This window comes from Leptopilina heterotoma, unplaced genomic scaffold, assembly GCF_015476425.1.
Source record: "Leptopilina heterotoma isolate Lh14 unplaced genomic scaffold, ASM1547642v1 Lhet_27, whole genome shotgun sequence".
NCBI lineage: Eukaryota > Metazoa > Arthropoda > Insecta > Hymenoptera > Figitidae > Leptopilina > Leptopilina heterotoma.
The window spans coordinates 150,162-173,420 of record NW_025110978.1 but is presented as its reverse complement, the minus strand read 5'-3'; the positions used below and the strand labels follow the sequence as shown (position 1 = coordinate 173,420).

General features: G+C 24.3%; 2 protein-coding genes across 4 annotated transcripts in view; one reads left to right on the top strand and one right to left on the bottom strand.

The window, feature by feature from the left end:
• LOC122503810 (protein sprint) overlaps positions 1-23,259 on the bottom strand; it is a 324,848-nt gene that overhangs the window by 231,330 nt on the left and 70,259 nt on the right. For all 3 annotated transcript variants that reach the window (XM_043614518.1, XM_043614520.1, XM_043614519.1), the window contains exon 2: positions 18,371-18,582. In XM_043614518.1, coding sequence (XP_043470453.1) covers positions 18,371-18,451 — 81 coding nt within the window. In that variant the 5' untranslated portion in view covers positions 18,452-18,582. The remainder of the gene's footprint in view (positions 1-18,370; positions 18,583-23,259) is intronic.
• The window catches only part of LOC122503812, a 282,660-nt gene that overhangs the window by 236,309 nt on the left and 23,092 nt on the right, over positions 1-23,259 (top strand). The window lies entirely within an intron of this gene.

Here is a 23,259-nt window from a genome sequence, read left to right as displayed (position 1 = left end):
GTTTGTGAGCGAATTTCTATGCCATCATAGACGGCAATTTAATGAACTATATTGGTGAGAAATTCAAAAAAGAAAAATATAATTAATAATAAATGCTCAGTAAACTACGAGGTATTAACAAACATTGCAGCTTAAATTTACTCCTGAAATGATTAAAATAATCCATTTTTGTATTCATATTTTTACGACATTTTAAAAATACAATTCGATGTTTTAAACATTACACATTATATTTTTATCCATTTCTATTTTACTAGCAACAATTCGCGTGCTAAAGCGCGCGGCTGACTTCATACTACCTTTTTTTAAATAAAATTAGCAATTTTAAAAATAATAGAATTTAAAAATTTTCTAATTTAAATTTTTGTTGAAAACACTAAAAAAAATTAATTTTGAAAAAATTACAAATAATTGCAGAAATTCAATTATTTCAAAAAAAAATAAAATTCTTCTTATAAAATTTCAACTATGTTAAAAATTTGAAAAAAATTCTCGAAAAAATTCCAATTATCTTTATAAATAATAAAATTCTTCTTCAAAGTTCAATTATTTTCATAAATGTCAAAAGAATTCTTGTCCTAATTTTAATTATTTTCAAAAATGTTTTTAATTTCAATGATTTTCAATATCTATTTTAATAAAATTTCCCAAAAAGAATTTTAATTTTTTTTAAAAAATTTTAATAAAATTGTATGCAAACATTTAATTATTATCATAAATAATCAAAATTTCGCAGGAATTCAATTATTTTCATAAATAATGAAATTTTTTAAGGAATTTGTCTTGTCAAAAACGTCTACAATTCACCTATTTTTAAAAAAAAATTATTCAAAATTATGAAATAGACAATTTATTAGTCAAAAATTAAAAAAATTTCTGGCCTTAGAACACAACTTTGGCTCTTAAAACTTTTTTTTAATTTCCAAATACCAAATATTTAATCCAAATACCAGAAACTTAATAATTAATAATTACGAGCCAAAATTTTTTCTTTTGTAAAGATCTTTATATAAGTTGCGATAAAATCATTTTTTAATTTTAAATTAAAATGTTGTTAAAAATCTTCAATAAAAGGCAAAATTACAAAATTTTTTTAAAATTCTATATTATTTTCAAGTTTTCTATACCCTTTTCTAAATTCCATTCCTTTTTCAGTTTTTCCAGGCTCTGTGGCAACCATAAATAAAATTTATTCTGCAAAGAACGATTTTTAATAGGAAAATTTTCTATTTTCAATGTCAATTTCTTTTTTAAAATTATTCAAATTTTCCTCGAACATTAGAATTAGCTATTAAATATTCTTATTTTTAGAGAAACTTTTACTATTTTTGAAATAAATTTTTCTAAGTTTCATTAAAAACAATTTGCCCTTGAAAATAGTCAAAGTTGTTCTGGAAATAATAATTTTGAATATTAAATTCTTCTATTTTTATAGGACGTTTTTCCAAGTCCCTTTATGAAAAATAAAATCCCCTATTTTACCTCAAATTACATGAAAAAATTACTGTGATCCCTGAAATCATTGGATGAATTGAACAATGAATACATTGTATTTAAATGTTCAAATTTCAATACAAACTTAAATATCATTCTTAAGTACCAAAAGTCGTAAATTCTAAATATGCGAAATTTCGCTATGAAATACCTACACACATAATGCTAAAGTCGCATGTCAATCAAATTGAAAATTAAATTCCCTCAAATATTGTGTGATGCAGAATTACAAGCACATTTGATGCATTTGTATGCATTGTTATTTAGGTACCTTTCTATGATTCTGCGTCGGGGAGAGAAAGAGAAAAGTCCTGAAAGTGAAATCAGAAAATCAATCTCAACTGCACGTGAGAGTTGAATTATGTGGTAATATTATTTATGTAAAGGGTATATATTTGCTGACAGATATCTATCAGAGACAGCTTTCAGGAAGATCGAAATGACTACAATTCCACAGAGACAGAATGGAATGGGAGGGAGAGAAGAGAAGAGAGGATAGAGTTTACTTCCGTCAGAAAATTCCTTTCAACAACTAAGATGATCGAGACAAAGATGCGATCATTTCCGCTCGAATAGAGGATACTCCTCAGACGTTCACACTTTGCTAAAATAAACCACTCAATATGTTACAAATGTTTCTTATATCCTCAAAGTCAAAATAACTCGAGAAGAATAATAACTTCATTTACTTTTATTTCTACCTTTCTATACCCTCGAATTTTAGAATTCGAAATTTGTTTTCATTAAACTTTTCCCTAGGATTTATTTTTCTTTTCTTTATTAATTAATATTGCAAATTTTTTTATCTATTCTACCTATGGATTATTTCGACTCGGAGTCATCGATTTCTTCATATTTTATAATAATTAAAGATGACCAAGTAATAAAATGAGCCGCCGGATCGTAGAAGGGCACGTAAATTTTTCTCGGCCGATTTCTAAGTCCCCTGAACACTCAAAATTCAACTTCTGAATTTCAATATTTTAAATACACATCCTTATAGAAAATTTCATTCCGCATCTTTTTTTCTTATGAAATTTTTTTCTATCTATTTCCGTTTTCGAAATATTTGGGAAAAACTGTTTTTTTGAAAACTGTAAATTTAATGACATTTTTCACTTCAACTCGCGATATTTTAGACAATTTAAAACATTTTTTAATGAAACAAAAAAGAAAATACGTCTTAAGGTATTCTACGAATAATAAAAAAAGAAAAAAGTGGTTTTCTTTATAAACAAAATTGTTATTAATTTTTTTCTTTATTAATGTAAAAATCACGAACTACAATCTTCACGGCTCTCGTTTAACGGGCGAATTTTGAGTAACAGAGAACTTTGAGTGAGAAAGTTGTTCATTATGATCCAAAAAAGTTTTCTGGAAAATCACAGGGCTAATAATTAATTAGTGTTGAAATGGTAAATGTTTAAAGTTGCTAGCAGCCAAACGTGTAGCACGCGCCACTGGCCATAACCTATGAAACAACACTCCCATGCAACCGTGGCGAGTGACGCGTTCTATACGTTTGCTGCTAGCAACTTTAAACATTTACCATTTCAACACTAATTAATTATTAGCCCTGTGATTTTCCAGAAAACTTTTTTGGATCATAATGAACAACTTTCTCACTCAAAGTTCTCTGTTACTCAAAATTCGCCCGTTAAACGAGAGCCGTGAAGATTGTAGTTCGTGATTTTTACATTAATAAAGAAAAAAATTAATAACAATTTTGTTTATAAAGAAAACCACTTTTTTCTTTTTTTATTATTCGTAGAATACCTTAAGACGTATTTTCTTTTTTGTTTCATTAAAAAATGTTTTAAATTGTCTAAAATATCGCGAGTTGAAGTGAAAAATGTCATTAAATTTACAGTTTTCAAAAAAACAGTTTTTCCCAAATATTTCGAAAACGGAAATAGATAGAAAAAAATTTCATAAGAAAAAAAGATGCGGAATGAAATTTTCTATAAGGATGTGTATTTAAAATATTGAAATTCAGAAGTTGAATTTTGAGTGTTCAGGGGACTTAGAAATCGGCCGAGAAAAATTTACGTGCCCTTCTACGATCCGGCGGCTCAAATCATTATTTTATATTATAAGAATATTATACTTCTTCAAAATTATTTTTATTATTTCAATACAATTATTATTTTCAAAAATTTTTAACTACAATTTTACTTTATATCTATTATTTTTAATAATTTTCGAAAAAGTTCTTTGTCAATTTTTAAATTCATTTGTTTACAATATTCAATTTCACGAAATTTCAATTATTCCTAAATTCTTTATTATTATTAGAAAATAAAAATTTCAAATAATATAAAAGAAAATTCAATAAAACTTTTTCAAACAAATTAATTTCAAAATTCAATTGTTTCTAAAAATTCTCGCTATATTGCTTTTAATATTCAATTATAATCTAAAATTTTAACTAAAATTCATTTTTATGAAATAAAAATAAATTTTTATTAGAAAATTCTACAAGAATTTAATTATTTAAATGCAAAAGTAAATAATTTATTGAATAATTGAATGTTTCTCAAAATTCAATTCTCATAAAGAATTTTATTAACAAATTTTTAAATAATTGAATTCTTTTTGTCGAATTTTATTAAAACTTGCATGGAAATAATTACTTTTTTCAAGGAATTCAATTATAATTGTATGAAAAATAATTGAAACGCAGCGATCAGTTTTATTATTAGTAAAAATAATTGAATCCTTAAGAAGAATTTTATTACTCTTGAAAATAATTGAATTTCTGCAATAATTTGTAACTTCTCCAAAATTAAATTTTTTTCTAGTGTTCTTAACTAAAATTCTTCTATAAATCCATTTTTTTAATAATTTTTAAATAAGTTCTTTGAGAATTTTCAAATTCATTCGTTTACAATTCAATTCTACAAAATTTCAATTATTCGGAAATTCTGCAATTAAATATAAATTGAAAAATATAAACTTGAAATAATTTTAATAAAAGTCCTATTAAACTTTTAAAAAGAATTAATTCTACAGAATTGTTTGTCAAAAATATAAAAAATTAAGAATTTCAATGATTTTAATTTGAAACTTTTTCAAAATTTAATTATTTCTAAAAATTCACGTTATAATGCTTTTAATATTTAATTATAATCTAAAATTTTAACTGAATGTCATTTTTAAAACCATTTTTATTATTAAATTCTACGAGAATTCAATTATTTAAATACAAAAATAAATCATTTATTAATTTCATGTTTCTTGAAATTAAATCCTCATAAAAAATGTTATCAACAAATTTTTTAAATCATTAAATTCTTTGGACGAATTTTAATAAAATTTTTAAGAATAATTACATTTTTCGAGGAATTCAATTAAAATTGCATTAAAAATAATTGAAATTCTGCAATGAGTTTTATTATTTATGAAAATAATTATATTCCTAAAAGATTTTTATTATTTATAAAAATAATTGAATCCCTGCAAAAATTTTATTATTTATGAAAATAATTGAATTATTGCGAAGAAATTCATAAAAAAATTTGTAAATAATTGAATTTCTGTAAAAAATTTTATTATTTATGAAAATAATTGAATGTTTGCGTAGAATTTCATTAAAATTTTTTTTAATAATGGAATTCTTTTGGAAAATTTTATTGAAATAGTAGATATTGAAAATCATTAATTTTTAAAAAATTTTGAAAATAATTGAAATTTTGCCAAGAATTTGATTAAAATTTTGTAAAATAATTGAATATCAGAGAAGAATTTTATTATTTATAAAGAGAATTGAAATTTTGACGAGAATTTTTAAAAATTTTTGAACACAATTGAATTTAGTAACTATGTTATTAAGTTAGTTAGTAAGTTAGTAAATAAGTTAGTAACTAACTTATACTAACTTACTATTCTCCGTGGAGAAGCTAAATTCGTTGAATTTTTATAAATCGTTGACTTTGGTGTTTTATTTAAAGTAAAATTTTATTCATAGTTAAAAATAACACCAAAATAAATTATTTTAATCCTTTCTGGTGTTAATTTAATCCTAAAGGGATTAAACTGTTGCAGATTATTTTAATCCATTCTGGTGTTACTCTAACATCTCACGTTTTACTGTGTAAAACATAAATCACATTTTTTACCTTTAAAAAAGTAAATTATATTTTTTACTCATTGGGAAAACCTAAAATAATATTTTACTTTCAGAAGATGTAACAATCTTTTTATCTTTAAAAAAAATAAATTGTGCTTCTTACTTTTAGAAAATTAAATAAAATTCTTTACTTTTGAGAATCATAAATTTTATTATTTACTTTTAGAAAACATAAATTGTATTATTTACTTTCAAAAAGAAAAATTCTATTGTTTGCTTTCAGAAAATCAGAAACAGAATCCTTTGATTTTATACGTCGCTGAGAAACAATAAATTGAGACCTTACGTTGAAAAGTTGGAGACCAATAAATATTGAATGAAAAATAAAAGTTTTCGATATTGCTGCATTAAGCTTATAAAAAAGAAAGAAAAAAAGTACTCTCTATACACATAAGAAGGTGAAATAATCCTCAATAAAGTGTACATAAAATGTAGAACGGATTTGCAGCAAAACATAAATCCTTCGTCCAATCAACCTAAAACGATACTAAATTATTAGTATCGTGGTCCGGGGAACCTGAGTGCTCCTTCTCTCTCTCTCGAACTCCCTAGATTTCAGAAGTAGGGAAAAGCCTACGTTACGAGACGGCGTGTTGGCTTAAATTTATTCCTACTAGCTTTTTCCTGACTTTTTATCTCTATAGCTCTTACTTGAAATGCAAACTCGAGAAGAAAAGTGTAAAATATCCTCTAAAATACACATTCACATTTTTAATCTTTAAAAAATCATTATTTTTCGCCGATACTGCTATTTTTGGTATTTTTATTTACTTTATTTATTTATTTTTATAATATTTTTATTATTTCTGTTTTTCTAATTTTAAATTACAAAACTAAAGGACGAAAATACAATTTTTTTAATTTGGTAAATGGTAATTTAAACTAAATATGAATACTCTAAAAATTTGAATTAGTAAAATGTTTACTAGTATTAATTAGTGACTGACTTTTTGCTTTTGAATTATTAAATTTTACTAATGAATTAGTAGAAATTACTATTTATTAGCATATTTTTTACTTATTCATTATAGTAGAATTTACTAATTCAAAAGCAAAAAGTCATTCACTAATTCAAATTAGTAAGAATTTTTACAAATTCAAATTTTTAGAGTAAATTAATAATAAATAATTTTTTTTCTATTTTGGTTTTTTTCAGATTTGAAAAGATTTGAAATTATCGTCAAGACGAGAGAGGAAATAATTGAGAGATATGCGTAACAATTGGTTCGAGAAGTTCATCAGTATAGAATTTTTGACGTACAATAATAATTAGCGTGACTGACAGACGGATTGTATAACCACATGGTACCATTAACTTAATTTAACCGGAAGGGACATGTACGCAAAATTGTGTTTAAAGCCCCGCATTCAACTGCATATGGCACTTCAATTACGACTTTAAAGTAAAACGACAAAATTTGCATAATAGAATCAAGTAAAATGCTATTAAAATATCGCGGAATTTCTTACATCGTCAGCTTGTCATTGAAACTCGCATTTTCAGGGTTAATAACACCTCTCTTCGCTCTTACTTATTTCTTCTTTTTACTCTATATATTATTAAAAATCCTTGCGTCAAATTATACAAATAGTGGTAAATTTCACAAATTAAATAAAAACAAAAATAAAAATAAACAAAGTTTATACAAAAAATAATAAAATAAATTTTACACAAAATTACAGAAACAAATCTCGTAAAAAAATAATGGAAAAAGTAACCGAAGAGGAATTGTAATAAAATATAAGAAAAAAAATAAAAATAAAATAAAGAAAACAGTAAAGGCAAACAAAATTAAAATAAATATGAAAAAAATAATGAAACAAAGTAAATATAAAATAGAAAACAAATCAAGTAGAAATAAATAGTAACTTTAATAGTTACTATTAAAGTTGGTAAACTTTAATAGTTACTATTAAAGTTGGTAGTTTAACTAATAGTTAATTTGTTAACTAATAAAGAAAAATAAAACAAAATTTTTAACAAAATAAAAAAACAAAATAAACAAATTAAAAAGAATCAATGTAAAAATAAAAATAATATAGAAAAAATAAAGAAAAAAAATTAAAACAAAATAAAGAACAAAGTTAACACAAAATAAAAAAAATAAAGCAAAATTGAGAAAATAGTTTAACAAATAATAATAAATAATAAAGAAAAAAAAACAAAACAATATTAATCAAAAACAATAAAATAGAGTACAAAGAAAATATATAAAAATATTACAGAATACAGTAGACTAAACAGAATATAAAAAAATAATGAACAAAAACGTAGAAGTACCCAAGAGTCCATAAACGAATGATATAATTTTAAACAATGAATAATTAAAGAAAATTAAATGACACAGTAAAATGCAGTGGATAAAATAAAATTTAATGCAATTCAACATAAAGTGAAAGTGCCGTATAAAATGATATACCTAACTTTTTAACGGTAAATGATTAAATGGCATACTTAATATGAAAAATAATAAATAAAATTTGTATACAATTTCAAATGACTGTAATTAGATTATTTGTACTGCAATAATGACTAACACATTAATATTGAACATATATATATATATATACAGAGAGTAAATTAGTTTCTCTCTCCTTTATAACGAACGATGAAATCCTTCATCTCTAGAAATTAATGGGGTTGCTATGGGGGTTTTATGTGTGTATATATGTATATATACGAGATATAAGCGAGATCATTCATGTACAAAAGATTAGCACGATTAAGGATTATACACGCACTGTAAAGAAAATCAATGGATCAAGAACTAAGCAACAAGAATTATTAGAAAATTATTCAAAATTCGTTTCGTACGTTTCAATACTCTAATATAATTTAAAATCTCATGGAATAATGTTCAACTTAAGTTAACACATATACTCATTGCGCTGTATCGATTTATGTATTTTGTTCCTTGGAAGGGCTTATTAGCCCCAGGAACTTATTTTTTCTTAAATAAATAAATAAATAAAAACCTCTGCCAAGTTGTATGTTTTTTTTATAATTTTGGTGCTCATTTCATGAACACTTTACTTCCACATAGAGATAATAATAGTAATAGGAAAATATATGAATAACTTTTTATAAATATGGTAAAGTGATTGAATTTCGGGCCAATCAATGTATTTTTAAATACCCTACAAGATAGTTACAAATAGTTGAGAAAATGTCATTTTTAACAATTTTTGGTTTTTAAAATACCAATAATTTCGAAATTTATTATCGAATTAGGTTCAAAAATAAGTCAATCGAAGATTTTTTTAATGCTCTACAAGTTGATAATGATAATTTTAAAGTTACTTCTACGTTTTTCAACAAAATTTTCAAAAAAGTCTTATTTTCCAAAATTTTTGATTTTTAAAAGTTAAAACCAGAGTTAATATGTGACTGTCCACGAGAAAACAGGGCTTAGGCCCAAAAAATAAATTTTGAGTTTTTTATGGTAATCGACAGATTTTATGTTGCTTTTTCAGATGCAAAAGTCGAAAGTTAAAAATATGAATTATTTTCGACAATATATCGTTTTAAAGATGGGTATTTCAAGCGTAGTTAACTTCAATTGTAGTACTTCAATCGCTCGCCCTGTGAAATTCACGTTTGGGAGCTAAGCCCTGTTTTCTCGTGGATAGTCACATATGGACGAAAAATGTTCAATTAGGGCTCAAAAGATGCGTCTAAAAAAACTCTGCAAAATTATGGAAAAACATTTATAGGTGTCCTAACATTTTTTCAAAGTTATGGGCAAAAAACGTTTTTTTGCAAAATTAAAAATAAAAAAAAATTTAATTAAACTTTATTAATATATCAGAAAGTACTCTCGCTTTATGTCCGCAGGTGAGATCTACAATTTAAAAAAAAATTCAACCCAAAAGCTCTTCATGATTTCGAGATATTTATGAAAATGTGATGTTTACACACACACACACAGACACACACATATATATATACGGAATGACATTTTTTAAAAATGTAATTTTTGAACTCCTGAGGTCAAATAACATAAAGATATGTCAAAAAATCGAACTCGAAAAATTTTGGTATTACAATACTTCCTCTATGAGGAAGTAATAATATAATTTAATCAATAAGAGAGAGGGTTAAGAAAATTTACTGTTTCACTAAAAGTTAACATAAAATTATTATTATTATTATTATTATTATTATTATTATTATTATTATTATTATTATTATTATTATTATTATTATTATTATTATTATTATTATTGGATGCTGATTCTTCGAAAATTACGAATGGAACTCTAAACAGTCTTGACGAGACTTTTATTCTTCTACCCCCTCCATTTTATAATTTATATTCGTTCATGAAACAGAATCTTTACCGATACATGTCGGGTATTTATGGAATTATTTAACCGCGACATTCAAATTAGAAATTACTTAAAACCGGAAAATTAAAGGCTAACGCATTTTGACTGAAACGAGCGTTTTTAAATAAATTGACCCTTAGATAACAAAGAATTTGTTCAAAAACAACAAATCAAACCTTTAGAAAATAAGGAATTTTTTTAAAAAAAAGTTTAAGAAAGGTCGTAAATAATTGTTTTACATTGTCAAATATTTCACTTGAAACTTGTTAACTAGAAGGTTACTGATTTCTGATTGCTGCTGATTACGAATTTTTAGCCAGATTTAAAAATCCAAAATGGATCCATATCCAATATGGAGGACAAAATTTTTTAACATAAATGAATTTGCTTGAAAATTGTTATAACATGGATTTTTAGGGTCACTGATTACGAATTTTTGGTCAAATTGGATCCGCTATTTTGAAACATTAACATTGAGATTCGTGATTAAAAATATTAATTTTATTTTCTTGAGAAAAAAGTATTGCAGTAGTATTTTAAAATATTAAAAGATAAATAAATAATAACCAGGTTAATAAATTAATATATGGGTTAAATAATCAAAAATTCACAGGAATTCAATTATTTTCATAAATAATAAAAATTTTTTAAGGAATTTATTATTATTATTATTTATTATTTTCATAAAAAATAATTTAAAATTCTAGAAAATAATAATTGAATTAAAATGATGAAAATAATTTTGATGAAGTTACAGTAACAATATTTTTATAATATAAAATAATGATTTTATTACTTGATCATCTTTAATTAAACATGAAAACAATAAAACATGAAGAAATCGATCATTGATCGATTAATGGTTCTTCACGAAGCATAAATTGTTTTTTAATCATAAATAAACTGTATCACAATTAACTGCAATAATAATTTGAATGTTCTTTCATTCATTTATTTTTTCTGTCCCTCACACTCTGAAGTTGTATTTTGTTTATACTTTTGTTTTTTGTTATGTTTTAAATACATTGTATATTATATTATAATGTTACAATTATTTTTATTTTATAATTAATTCAAAATTGTAATGACAAACAGAAATCATCAGAATTTTTTCACTTCTTTTCATTAAAAGACTAAAATTTTGATAAATATTATGTTTTGTCAAATTGAAATTCTTTTTGGGAAATTTTATTAAAACAGTAGATATTGAAAATCATTAAAGTTAGAAACATTTTTGAAAATAAATGAAATTAGGACAAGAATTTTTTTGACATTTTGAACATAGTTGAATTTTATAAGAAGAATTTTATTTATTTATTTTTAAATAATTGCATTTTTGCAATTATTTGTAATTTCACCAAAAATGAATTTTTTTAGTGTTTTGAACAAAAATTTAAATTAGAAAATTTTTAAATTCTATTATTTTTAAAATTGCTAATTTTATTTTTAAAAAAAGGCAGCAAGAAGTTTGCCGCGCGCTTTAGCGCGCGTATTGTTGCTAGTTTTTAGTTTAAAGATTAAATAATAAGATTAAAAAAGTTAAGTTTTGTTCATTAATAATATAAATAGTATAAAAAAAACAATTGTTTTAAATAAAATATATTCTGAGGAAGCTTATTAAATGACAATTAATAATCAGATTTGAATATAATTTTAAAATTTCTTAAATAGGGAACAGTGGGAAATCAAAAGTGACCACCATTGAGTAAAGTATTAACCCATATAAATATATATATATATATATATATATATATATATATATATATATATATATATATATTCATGTATTCAATAATCAAAAGTGCACTTTAATGAAGTGTGCACAGAATATTGAGTGACTATATATCGCGACTAAGATAAATTCACTTTTCGTTTCTCACTGGTATATACCATATACATATTATAAGAAGATATATATAATCGCGAGTGACTGGTATGCAAATTGGTCTTTAAGGGGTTACCCCCACTTGCAACTTTGAAAAAATCGATTTTTCTTTTATTGCATTTTTTTGAAGCATAAGTAACTGAAAGTATGTCCTGAAAATTTCAAGTCAATTCCAACAAAATTGACTGAGATATGAGCTTTGAAAGAGACGAAAGAGACTGATATATACTGATTTGTATATACATATATGCATCGATAAAATGAATATCTTTTTTTTAATTACCACCATGACTTTTCAGCCTACTTCTGGAAACCAAACTATTACGTACTCCCACTTACCGGAGTTGATTCTATGTAACTTTACAAAAAAATTATTTTCTTCGTGGAAACTGAAATTGAAACTTTAAACGCGTTTTTCTCGAAATGGCATTTCTGAAGTCGGTGACCAAGATTACTCAAACACTAATAAACCGATCTTCTTGAAATTTTGCAGGCTTATTTAATACATAAAAATGTAGTCTTTAATCGTTCGATTTTCTTTTTCGAAAAAAAATGTCCGTTTTATAGCCAAAAAACGGACGTTTTTTTTCGTTAAAATCGAACTTTTAACTTAGACTGTCAGCCATTTTGTGAAAAATAAATATTTTTTTAAATCCTTCGATTAAAGACTAGTTTATACTCATATGACTAAATTTATCCACATTTTTTGATTCCGATGATTCACTTCGCCGCAATGTTGGTCACCGCAAACCGTATAAATAAAAATATTATTTCGTTGACGGCAGTTTGACACTTAACTATGTAATATTTTTTAACAAAAAAATTACTAAAAGTTCTTCAATATGTGTTCTTTAAGATGATATAGTTATAGATTAAAAAGGTTTTGTAGTTTTCTTTAAAAAAATTCATAAAAAAGGCTTATTTTTTTGCGCTACAAGTGGGGGTAACCCCTTAAAGATCAACTCGACCATTCATTCCCTGTTACAAATTTTGATCGATCACCAATGCCTATAATTAATATTATATCAATCGTCGTCTGGCGCTCTGATTATTTCTGGATGCGACAATGATCGGCTTCTAGGTCACACCATTTAATTATAACGAGTCGGCTTAATCAAACTGAAAATTGATGATCGAGAAGATTGATCTGCCATCACAATATTCCAACGTCTCTTTAAATCCAGATTAGATCTTATATTTTTATATCGCAGTAAATATGAAAAAATGATTCATCTAAAATTATTAATTTCTTTCATTACTCAAGAGATGAACTTTATTTCTATTTTATTAGGTTTCATAAGTTTTTTGTAATTTTAAAAATTAAATTAAAATTATACAAAAACTTGAATCAATATTAAATTAAAATCAATTAGAATTACATTGAAATTAAATTGAAATTAAATTGGAATTAAATTAATATAAAATTATAATTAAATCAGAAGTTTATTAATTATAATTAACGAATTAAATTGCCTAAGTATTATTTTAAATTTAGATACTACGTTTAAAGTGAGTAAATAAAAATAGTAAATTAAAAACTATGAAGTGGGCGCGAACTCGATACCTCGCGAACTAAAATGCTGGCGCTTAACGCCCACGGCTATTCCACAGTCTGAGTAACAATTGAATAATTAATTGAATGATAAATTAACAATTAAGTTTAACAAACGAATAACAAAATTACTTGGTTTGAAACTTTTTCCCCTTTTATTCGCTGCTTTGAAAGTTTATTGTTACTAATAATATTTATTACATATCGTTACTGAATAATTTTCAACACACATTGCATTCTTCACCCCTCGGGGAGGCACACGGAATGATGATAAATAAAATTCCATTCTTTCTTTTCGTTTTTTTCTCTCTTTTTTTTCTGAAGAGGGACTGTAAAACGGTTTTCGATTTTTTTCCCTCTGTGATTCGCAATGCACACACGATCTTGCAAGCAATAGAATAATAAAAGTAAGAGATGAGAGAAAAGGCAGAGAGAAAAATTCTGACAATCGCGCGCAGTCGAGTTGAGGTTCTGGGCAATGAAACAATTTGAATTCCACGCTGGTATAAGACATCTGACGATTCTCGCGTGGTGGATAAAAAAAAGAAGAAGGGAAAAAAATTGAAGATGAGGAAGAAAAGTCCAATGCATGCTGAGATTGCTTATTACGTCTGTAAACGAACAAAAGGCCACAGAAAATGAGACAAAATAAAATGTAATTGCAAAATTACAGTCTCTTATATTCAAGTGTGCGTCCGCTTCAAAAATTTATTCGAAATTAATTAATTTTTCTTTCCTTTCGCTTCTATTTTTGTTTTCGTTTATAATTTTAATATTGTAATTAGTTTTCCTTGTCATTTTTTGAATTTTAATTAATTTTAGTTGTAGTATTCTAATAATAATAATAATGTTCCAGGAACATCAAATTGCAGGTCAATATCAAAATTCAGGTCAATATTTCTTTAAGAAGGGAACAAAAAGTTCAGGTCTAAATTCAATAAGTCCAATGAGAAATCATAAGTTTAAAATTTATGCGACAGTTATAGGTCAAGAGGCAAATTAGAATTCAGCAAACTAACTGAACTTTACGTAGGGTAATAATTTCGAAAGAAATTTTAATTTGAAGCTCAAATGTCGGACATGAACTCAGAGTTTCGGTCAAGTTTTACAAGTAAACAATTTTTTTTTTTGTTTTTGAATTTTCCTTCAAGTTTAACAAAGAATAAAATTTAATTTAAAGAATAAAATTTAAATTTACAGAAATAAACATAAACCCAAAATAGGTAAAAAAATTTTGGTTTTGAATTTGCGAAATTTAAATCTGAAAAAAAGGAAGCAAACATTAAATAGATAAAAATAAATAATTTTTGGTCTTGTGTTGATAAAATTGCAAAATGAAAATGAACCTGGAAATGTCGGGGAATTTTATAAACCTTGAAAAAACCTGGAAAAGTCAAAGAATTTTGATCGAAATCCTGGAAAATTGTTGTTTTCTAAAGTTATTGTGTTTATTCTTGAAATCTAATTTTACTTCAATACTTTAAAATTAATTTAATTTTAAAGGAGTTGCGTTTACAATTTTCATAAGTAGATGAACTTCAAAAGATTTTTATTTGAAATTTTGGAAAATTTCAATTTTAAATAAATTTAATTAGAAATTTAAAAAAACCTAGATTTTTAAAAGAAATTTTAATAACTAAGTTTCTTCTGAAATTAGTTGAATTTTTTAATATATATATTTAATTGATTATTAAAAATAAAGGATTTATAGAAGAAATTTAATTAAAAACCCTAAAACAAATTGAATTTCGAAAATTTTAATAAAATTCTTAGCAAAATTTCAATTATTTTCAAAAGTTTTTTCAAATTCAATGATTTTCAATATCTACTATTTTAATAAAATTTTCCAAAAGAATTACATTATTAAGAAAAATTTTAATAAAATTCTACGCAAGCATTTAATTATTTTCATAAATAATAAAACTCATTGTAGAATTTCAATTATTTTTTATGCAATTTTAATCGAATTCCTCGAAAAATGTAATTATTCTTAAAAATTTTATTAAAATTTATCAAAGAAATTCAATTATCTTAAAAACTTTTGCTACAATTTATTTATTACAATGTAAGTATTATTTTTAATAAATTTTTAATTAAATTTCTTGAAAGAATTAAATTATTTTCAAAAATTTTAATGAAATTCTTTGTAACAATTCAATTATTATCAAAAATTTTAAAGTTTGTAAATTTTCATAAATAGACGAACTTCAAGAGATTTTAATTTGAAATTTTAGAAAAATTCAATTTTGAATGAATTTCATTAGAAATTTTAAAAAACTTATTGTTAGCTTTTTGAAAAATGTTGAAAATTCAAATTTTTCTAATATTTGGTTAAATTTTTAATACATTTAATTAATTATTAAAAATAATGAATTTATAGAATAATTATAGTTAAAAACCACTAATTCAATCCTATGTTCAAAGATTTTAAAAAATTCTCGTCAAAATTTCAATTAAGTTTAAAAATTCTTCTCTGAAATTCAATTATTTTCAAAAATTTTAATAAAATTCTTGGCAGAATTTCAATGATTATTTTTAATATATCTACAATTTTTATCAAATTTCTCGAAAAATGAAATTATTTAAAAAAATTTTATTAAAATTTGTCAAGAGAATTCAATTATTTAAAAATTTGTTGATAAAATTCTTTATGGGAATAAAATTTTAAGAAACTTTGAAGTATTCAATGAATTATTTATTTTTGTAGTTAAATAACTGAATTGTAGTAGAATCTTTTAATAAAAATTGATTTAAAAATGAATTTCAATTAAAATTAAAGATTATAATTGAACATTGAAAGCATTATAGATAGATTTTTAGAAATATTTGAATATTCAAAAGGTTTCAAATTAAAATCTTTGAAAATTTTGAACTTTTTATAAATTTTATAAATTTTTATACTTTTAGTTAAGAATTTTGCAGAATTAATTTTTTTTGAAAAAGTTTAATTGAATTTTTTTTTAATTATTTAAAGTTTTTAATTTCTAATATATTTAATTGAAACATGTAAGAATAATCGAAATTTCGCAGATAGAATTAAATTGTAAAGAAAAGAATTTGAAAATTCTCAAGGAACTTTTTCAAAAATTATTTTTAAAAAATTGACTTAAAGAAGATCTTTAGTTGAAAATTCTAGAAATAAATAATCGTAATGAGGAAAATAATTTTTGAAGAAGTTACAGTAACAAAATAAAAAATTTCAATTGTTATAAAACATGAAGAAATCGATCACTCCGAGTCGAAGACTCGGAGTGATCGATGTCTTCATGTTTTATAATAATATTCTTCTATGTTACTGAATTTGAAATTTTTGAAATATTTTTGAAATATGAAAAAATAATAATGATTAAATATTTATTTAAAAATGAAGTTATTGATTTTTTCGAATAATTTTCGTTTTAAAAACATGGAAAAATTCCGTTTTTCAACCTGGAAAACCTGAAAAAGTCAGGGAATTTAAAAAGAGCAAAAGCGTTAACCCTGCTTTGGAAGTGAATAAAAATAAAAACTGAAAAATTAGGTCAATATTTACAAATAAAAACCGCTTGGAAAAATTTAGGTCAATCGATATAGTGAATAAAATATTAGAATTTGGTTTAGAAATAAATTTTTGGGGAAAAGGAGGAAACGAGAGAGAGAGAGAGAGAGCAGAGGGATATTAATATACAAAAAATACACATTTCTCCTTAGCAGAACATTTGTACATTTTTTTCCATTGGAAAAATGGTTCATATGGGAAAAAAGGTCTCGAATATAATATCGCCTCGAAAGTGGAGAAGGTGATGATAATAACGAAATGGAATGCAATATCTTTGAGCAAAATAGAGGGTCTTGGAAACTTTTTCAACTTTGTATCAAAAGAGAATGTGTGCTATACTCGCAAAAGTCTCTCTTTTTCTCTCTTTCTCTTTCTACAATCATTTATACGTTGACAAATGTCGTCTTATCGCGGAAGTGTGCTCTATACTTTTTGTTATGTGTGCCTCACACAATTTCAGTTCCTCACCCATTTATATATATATTTATAATAATATATTGTATGGTGTGGAAGGATCTCAATTTTTCCATCAAAGAAAAATTTCTTTTCCCTATAGTTAATATTTATACAAGGACAAATGTGATGTGGCACCTAATTAATATTACGCAACTTTTGATGCAATTTTATTGCGGATTCGCCAAATGCATATACGGTTTTTGTAGAATCTTGCACGCAATCTTGTTTCATCGTCGACAGGAAGCGATTAAAGTTCCTTATTGTTCGTTATCTTTATATATTTATATTTGTCAGTTTGCAAATATATTCTCTCACGATTCTAATATATATGTTTACGCATATATATATATATATATAATAATCATGAATGAGAATTAAAATTCTAATATATTCATATTTTTAAAAGTTCATAGCTGTTTTACAATTGAAAAACGTGTGCGCTTTATACATTGTTAACATTCTTTTATTGTTTTCCCTTACATAAGATCATGTAATTATAATTACTTAATTAATTATGGCAAAATTTAATTCTTCCATTGCGAATATTCTCAGCCACTAATTGTTTCTATTTGGTTGCTAAATTTATTGTTTAAATGTAGTATTTAAATTTAATCTTTAATTTTAATATCTTGACCTAATATTTAAACTTAATGTTTTTGATTTAATATTTATAATATTTAAACTATTTTGGATTTAATATTTAGACAAAATATTTAAATTAAATAATTGACTCTCTTTCTTGTACTTTTACTCTCGAAAATTATAAACAACCTAAAATTGTTTGCTTCTTAGGGGCGCGTCACATATTTAAATTTAATACTTGTATTCAATTTTTCGATTTATTAATTTTTTAATTCAATATTTTCAATGATAAATTTTTCTCATTAAAAGTAGAAATAAATTTCGCAAATTATATTATTTTAAATTAAATTTTCTTAAATACTTAACATTTTTCATTAAATAATTTAGAAAAATTTGATTACTCACCACTATGTAACTTGACGCATTGCTGTCAGTGGAATCTCTTTTCCTATAAGACCCAGGGTCCCTTGAAATAATTGACGACATTTTTTCATATTAATTTTAATAACACTCCACTAAGCACTTCTCGATTTTTTTTTCTCAAAATACTTGAAATTTTCACTTAATTCACTTCAAAAATTATTTACCAATCGTAGTACACGTCATGATGCCTAAATCTGTAACCAAAAATAAATTCACATCATTATTTAAACGTTGTATTATATTTATTAATAAATATTAATTTTATTTATTATTATTATTATTATTCTTTATATTCAGTAATAAATTAAATAAATAATAACTAAAATAGAAAAGTATTGCCATATTTAGGTGTAAATAATATATCATAACAATTATAATTATAACAGGACTTTAATTGAAAGTATGAAAGAAAAATTTGAAATTATTGTTTTGTAAGAAATTACAAGAGTAACAGTATCGTTGATCTTTAAAGTGGTATATATTTATATATAGAGACATGTAAAAGTAAGCAGCAACCTAATGGTTTTAAGAGGCAACAAATCATTGTCGGCTTAAGTTGAATATATACGACGGCAAGTCGCGAACAACCATTGCGCTTATTGGTATCGATTAAAATCGAATTGCGAAATGGTCCGAGCGCTCTTTGAAGATGACGTCATGTCACGATTCTGTAGATCGAGTAAAGCTGCTGAAAGATCAAATGGAATCAGCACTAATATACATTTTACATTTTCCCTTTGATCATATCTAACGAAATTTTAATTAGCCACAGTGTTATATTTGATACTGAATTATTTAAACTCAAATAAAAATCATTTTTTATCACTAATTTTAAGTAAATGTATAAATAAATACATTCAACATTATATTAATATTTAAAAATAATAAATTAATTTCTATATTGATTTAATATATAAATGGGACATACCCTTTCGTACGTTAGTACTTATAAAACTTAATTCATTTACAAAAATAATAAAGAAATATAATAAAAATATTTATTATTATTTAATTATAAAATATTAATTTCCAATATAGTATTTTAATTTCCTTCTTTTCGATTCAATAGAAGTTTAGAAGAATATAAATATGAGAAACTTTTCTCCCGTAAACTCCAATTTACACTACTCTCAGAATTTAATTTTCCAAGAAATATTTCACATACCTACATTTATAGTGAATAGTAATAAAAGATTGTGGAAAATGACAATTGTCATTAGTTTCAATAATTACTTGAACTTGATGGCAAAACAAGTGTGAATTAGTACATTTTAGAAGTGCTTTAATTATTTACCTTTGAGAGAAGAGAAGTTTATTCGTATTATGATAGATGTGTCACACAAGATATGGGCAAAAAGAATAAAAAAAAAGTAGGAAAAAAAAACTTTACCTTATAAACAAGTGTACATATTTAATATAACTGCATTAACCGAGAAATTATTCCTTGAAATTATTTAAAATTCATAACGTTTTAAATTTCCTTTTAGAAAACATAAAACAAAGACGAAAGAATGTTTTCCCAGATCTTAAATATAGAAGGTCGTGCAAGAACTTCTATATAAATTCCCGTAGATAGCGTATTTTACTGTTAAGATCAAGTAAAGTTGGATTTTCTTTTCTGATAAAAGCAAGAGACTACTTTATATATGTTTAAAGATATGATCCTCGGAAATCAAATAGCCATATACATACACAAACATGAAGAATTTACTTCCTGTTCTTGAAATTCTGATTTCATTTGTGTACAAATTCAAGTTTTTCAGAGATCCGTTAAATGAAAGAATGTACGAATTTATTCCATTCATTTTGTTCTTCACTTTAGAATTTATTTTAAGAATATTGTACTAATTTTTTATTTTCACCAATATTAGTAATTAATTATTTGCTTTGATTTTTGAAAATTGAAAGTGAGTATTTTTTTCATTCTCCTGCATGTCTTCCAAAAATCGAAAAAATAATTAATTACTAAATTAGAAATCATTTATACAAATATTTATTTATTAAAATTTAAAACATTAACAGATAGTGTCTTTTCTTTAAAAAAAATCCAGATTATGATTTTATTTTATTATTTTTTTTAACTAGAAATTTTTTACTTTCTGTTTTGTATTTTTTCCGAAAGAGATTATTTACTTTCTTTTTACCTATAAATTTAAATATAAACAAATTTAAGTAAATACTAATAAATGTAAATAAATTTATGCAAATAAATTTATGCAAATATAAAAATAATATCAAAATTATAAGCAATAAATAAATGATAAAAATGAACGTGCTTATATTTGTTTTTCAAAAATTTTATAAATTGAATAATAGTGAAAAAAAATAGTGAAACTTAAAAGTTGTATTTTGTAGAATTCAAAAAATAAGCGCGAAACTGTAGGGCGAACTCAGCGCACGCGCCGCTAATGAGACGCGCGGACGGAGTAGGGAGTTCCCCTACTCCAGCGACACGACGGATATATAAGCAGAGCGTGCATTGAGGACCAGTCATTTTCGAAGCCGTATCATCACAAAGCGGATCTAACCCAAAAAATAATTTTGTTACAATACAATAATTTTACATAAAGATTTTACACTTCATTTTTCATTTTTGTTATTCTTTTATCTTCATTTATTCATGTTTATAAAATTATTGAATTAAATCAAAGTAAATAAATTAAATTCAAATCGAATTTTAATTGACATTCGGTCGAAAAGTCAATAGACTATTAGTAGGATTAAAACGAAAATTTAATAAAATATTCCAACCAGAGAAAAAAATATTTTACTACTTGGATTTTCTATGAAAAAATTGTACCTACTATTTTGGTTACTACAGAAAAATTTATACAAAAAGAATTGTATAATATTCATAAATAAAAATAAAGAGAATGTGTAAAACATCGAAAGAGCAGTTTTTCTGTAAATATATATGTTTATGTTTTTAACTAGGCCATTGTTTTCATCGCCTACTTTAATTAGTCCATTGTTCTTTTATGAGACAATAAGCTTTTCATAACTTTTAACACTCGTAAACACAATGGACGTTAGTAAACATTGTGTCAGGACTGGTTAATAACCATATATTTATTTATTGTTTATGCATATAATACTTTTCTTATGTACCTGCAAGAGTAGTCACATAAATAATCATCTCAGTTGTAATCAATCTTACTGAAAACCATTCCCACTTTTCTAGACGCAATGTCTTAATTATCCTCGAATATTAATTAGCGACTTTTCTTAATTAATGTCGTGCAAAGAGAAAACGAATTCTAGATTATATCTATATTTTATCAATTTTTGTTATACTCTATAGAAAACTTTGTACCTTTTTGCACTTTTTTCTCAAGGAGATAATTCATTTTCTTTTTTTTATTTCAAATTCCATTGAAAAAAATTTTTAATTCGACTCACGACTTTGCAAAATCGGTGAATTTTCTTTCTATAAAAGACAAGTATAATTTTTTATTAATTAATTTCCCTACCATTTTTTTTTTTGCTGTAGATTTTTATTTTAATTGAAAACGTTTGAAAAGATTTTTCTTTTTTTTTTGCCCTTTCGCCAAAGCATATTATAGGAAATTGTCTGATAATATGCATTCGTATTAAAAGCTATATTACTCGCGTATTTGAAAGGAAATTGAACATTTATAATATATATCCAGACGCGGTGTTATGAATATCGTGCGTTAAGTGTGTAACATAAATTTTCTCTAACAGAGAGAATATCGCGCAGTGGCATCGGAAGACTCTCGCGTTTACCGGGGTGACAAGACATGAAATTAATATCTCGGTGAACATGAGAATCCTGAGGGAGAGAATCCTGTGGTTTCACGAGTTTAATTGATGCGTTCAAATCAGTACGGTTATCACCTCTCTGCCGATCGTTAAATGTAATTTTGAAAATTGATAGGATACAGGCCTCGGATTTCCCATCATAAATGAGTCCTGGATTACTCTTCACGAATATCCCCATGAAGTTCATTTCACTAAATTAATTTAACCATTCGTTTGTGTTTCGAGAGAGAAATTGTAAAATAGGAGAGCAAAATTTTAATTATATTTACTAGGTATATTAATTGCACTCATAATTAATTATTCGTAAGCTACGAATCCGGAAACCCTAGAATAATTATTTGTAGTTAGAATCATTTCTCGAATTCTGCTATACTACATTTTCCTTTAACTCTTTAACCCAAAATTTAAGAAATTCAAAATGGCGGATCCAATATGGCGGACATTTTTTCAAAATTGACCAAATTTACATAAAACTTGTTACTCGAGGGTTTTTGGGGTCGCTGATTACGAATCTGAAGTCAAATTTAAAAAATTCAAAATGTTGACCCTGAAAATCCCGAATAACAAGTTTCAAGCGAATTTGAGCGGATTTGAAAAATGGCCACCATTTTGAATTTTGAAAATTTTTGAATTCTTACTTTAGATTCGTAATCAGCTACCCCGAAAACCCCTGAGTAAGAAGTTTTAAGCAAATTTGAGAAAATTTTGAAAAATGGAGGGGAAAAAATAATCAAAAAACTCATTTTTTTCGGAAACTACTTAATCTACTTGAATGGAATTTAAATATGTTATAAATATTCAAAGCACAATTCAACAAAAGATTTTCAAAATTTTTTTAAAAAAAAATTACCAAAAAATTAATTTTGAAATTTTTAAAAACATTTTTTAATTTTTTTTTAAAGATAAACCTTCAATTTTTCTTTCAAAAAAAACCTTAGACTGTCCGCTTTAATACATATTTTTTCCAGATTTTTTAAAAATGTAGTTTAGACAGTTGAAACAAATATTTCAAAATTAAAAAAAAATCTAAAGTAATTAATTTTTAAATTTTCAAAAAGATAATTGTTTTAAGTACCTAGTTTCCAAAA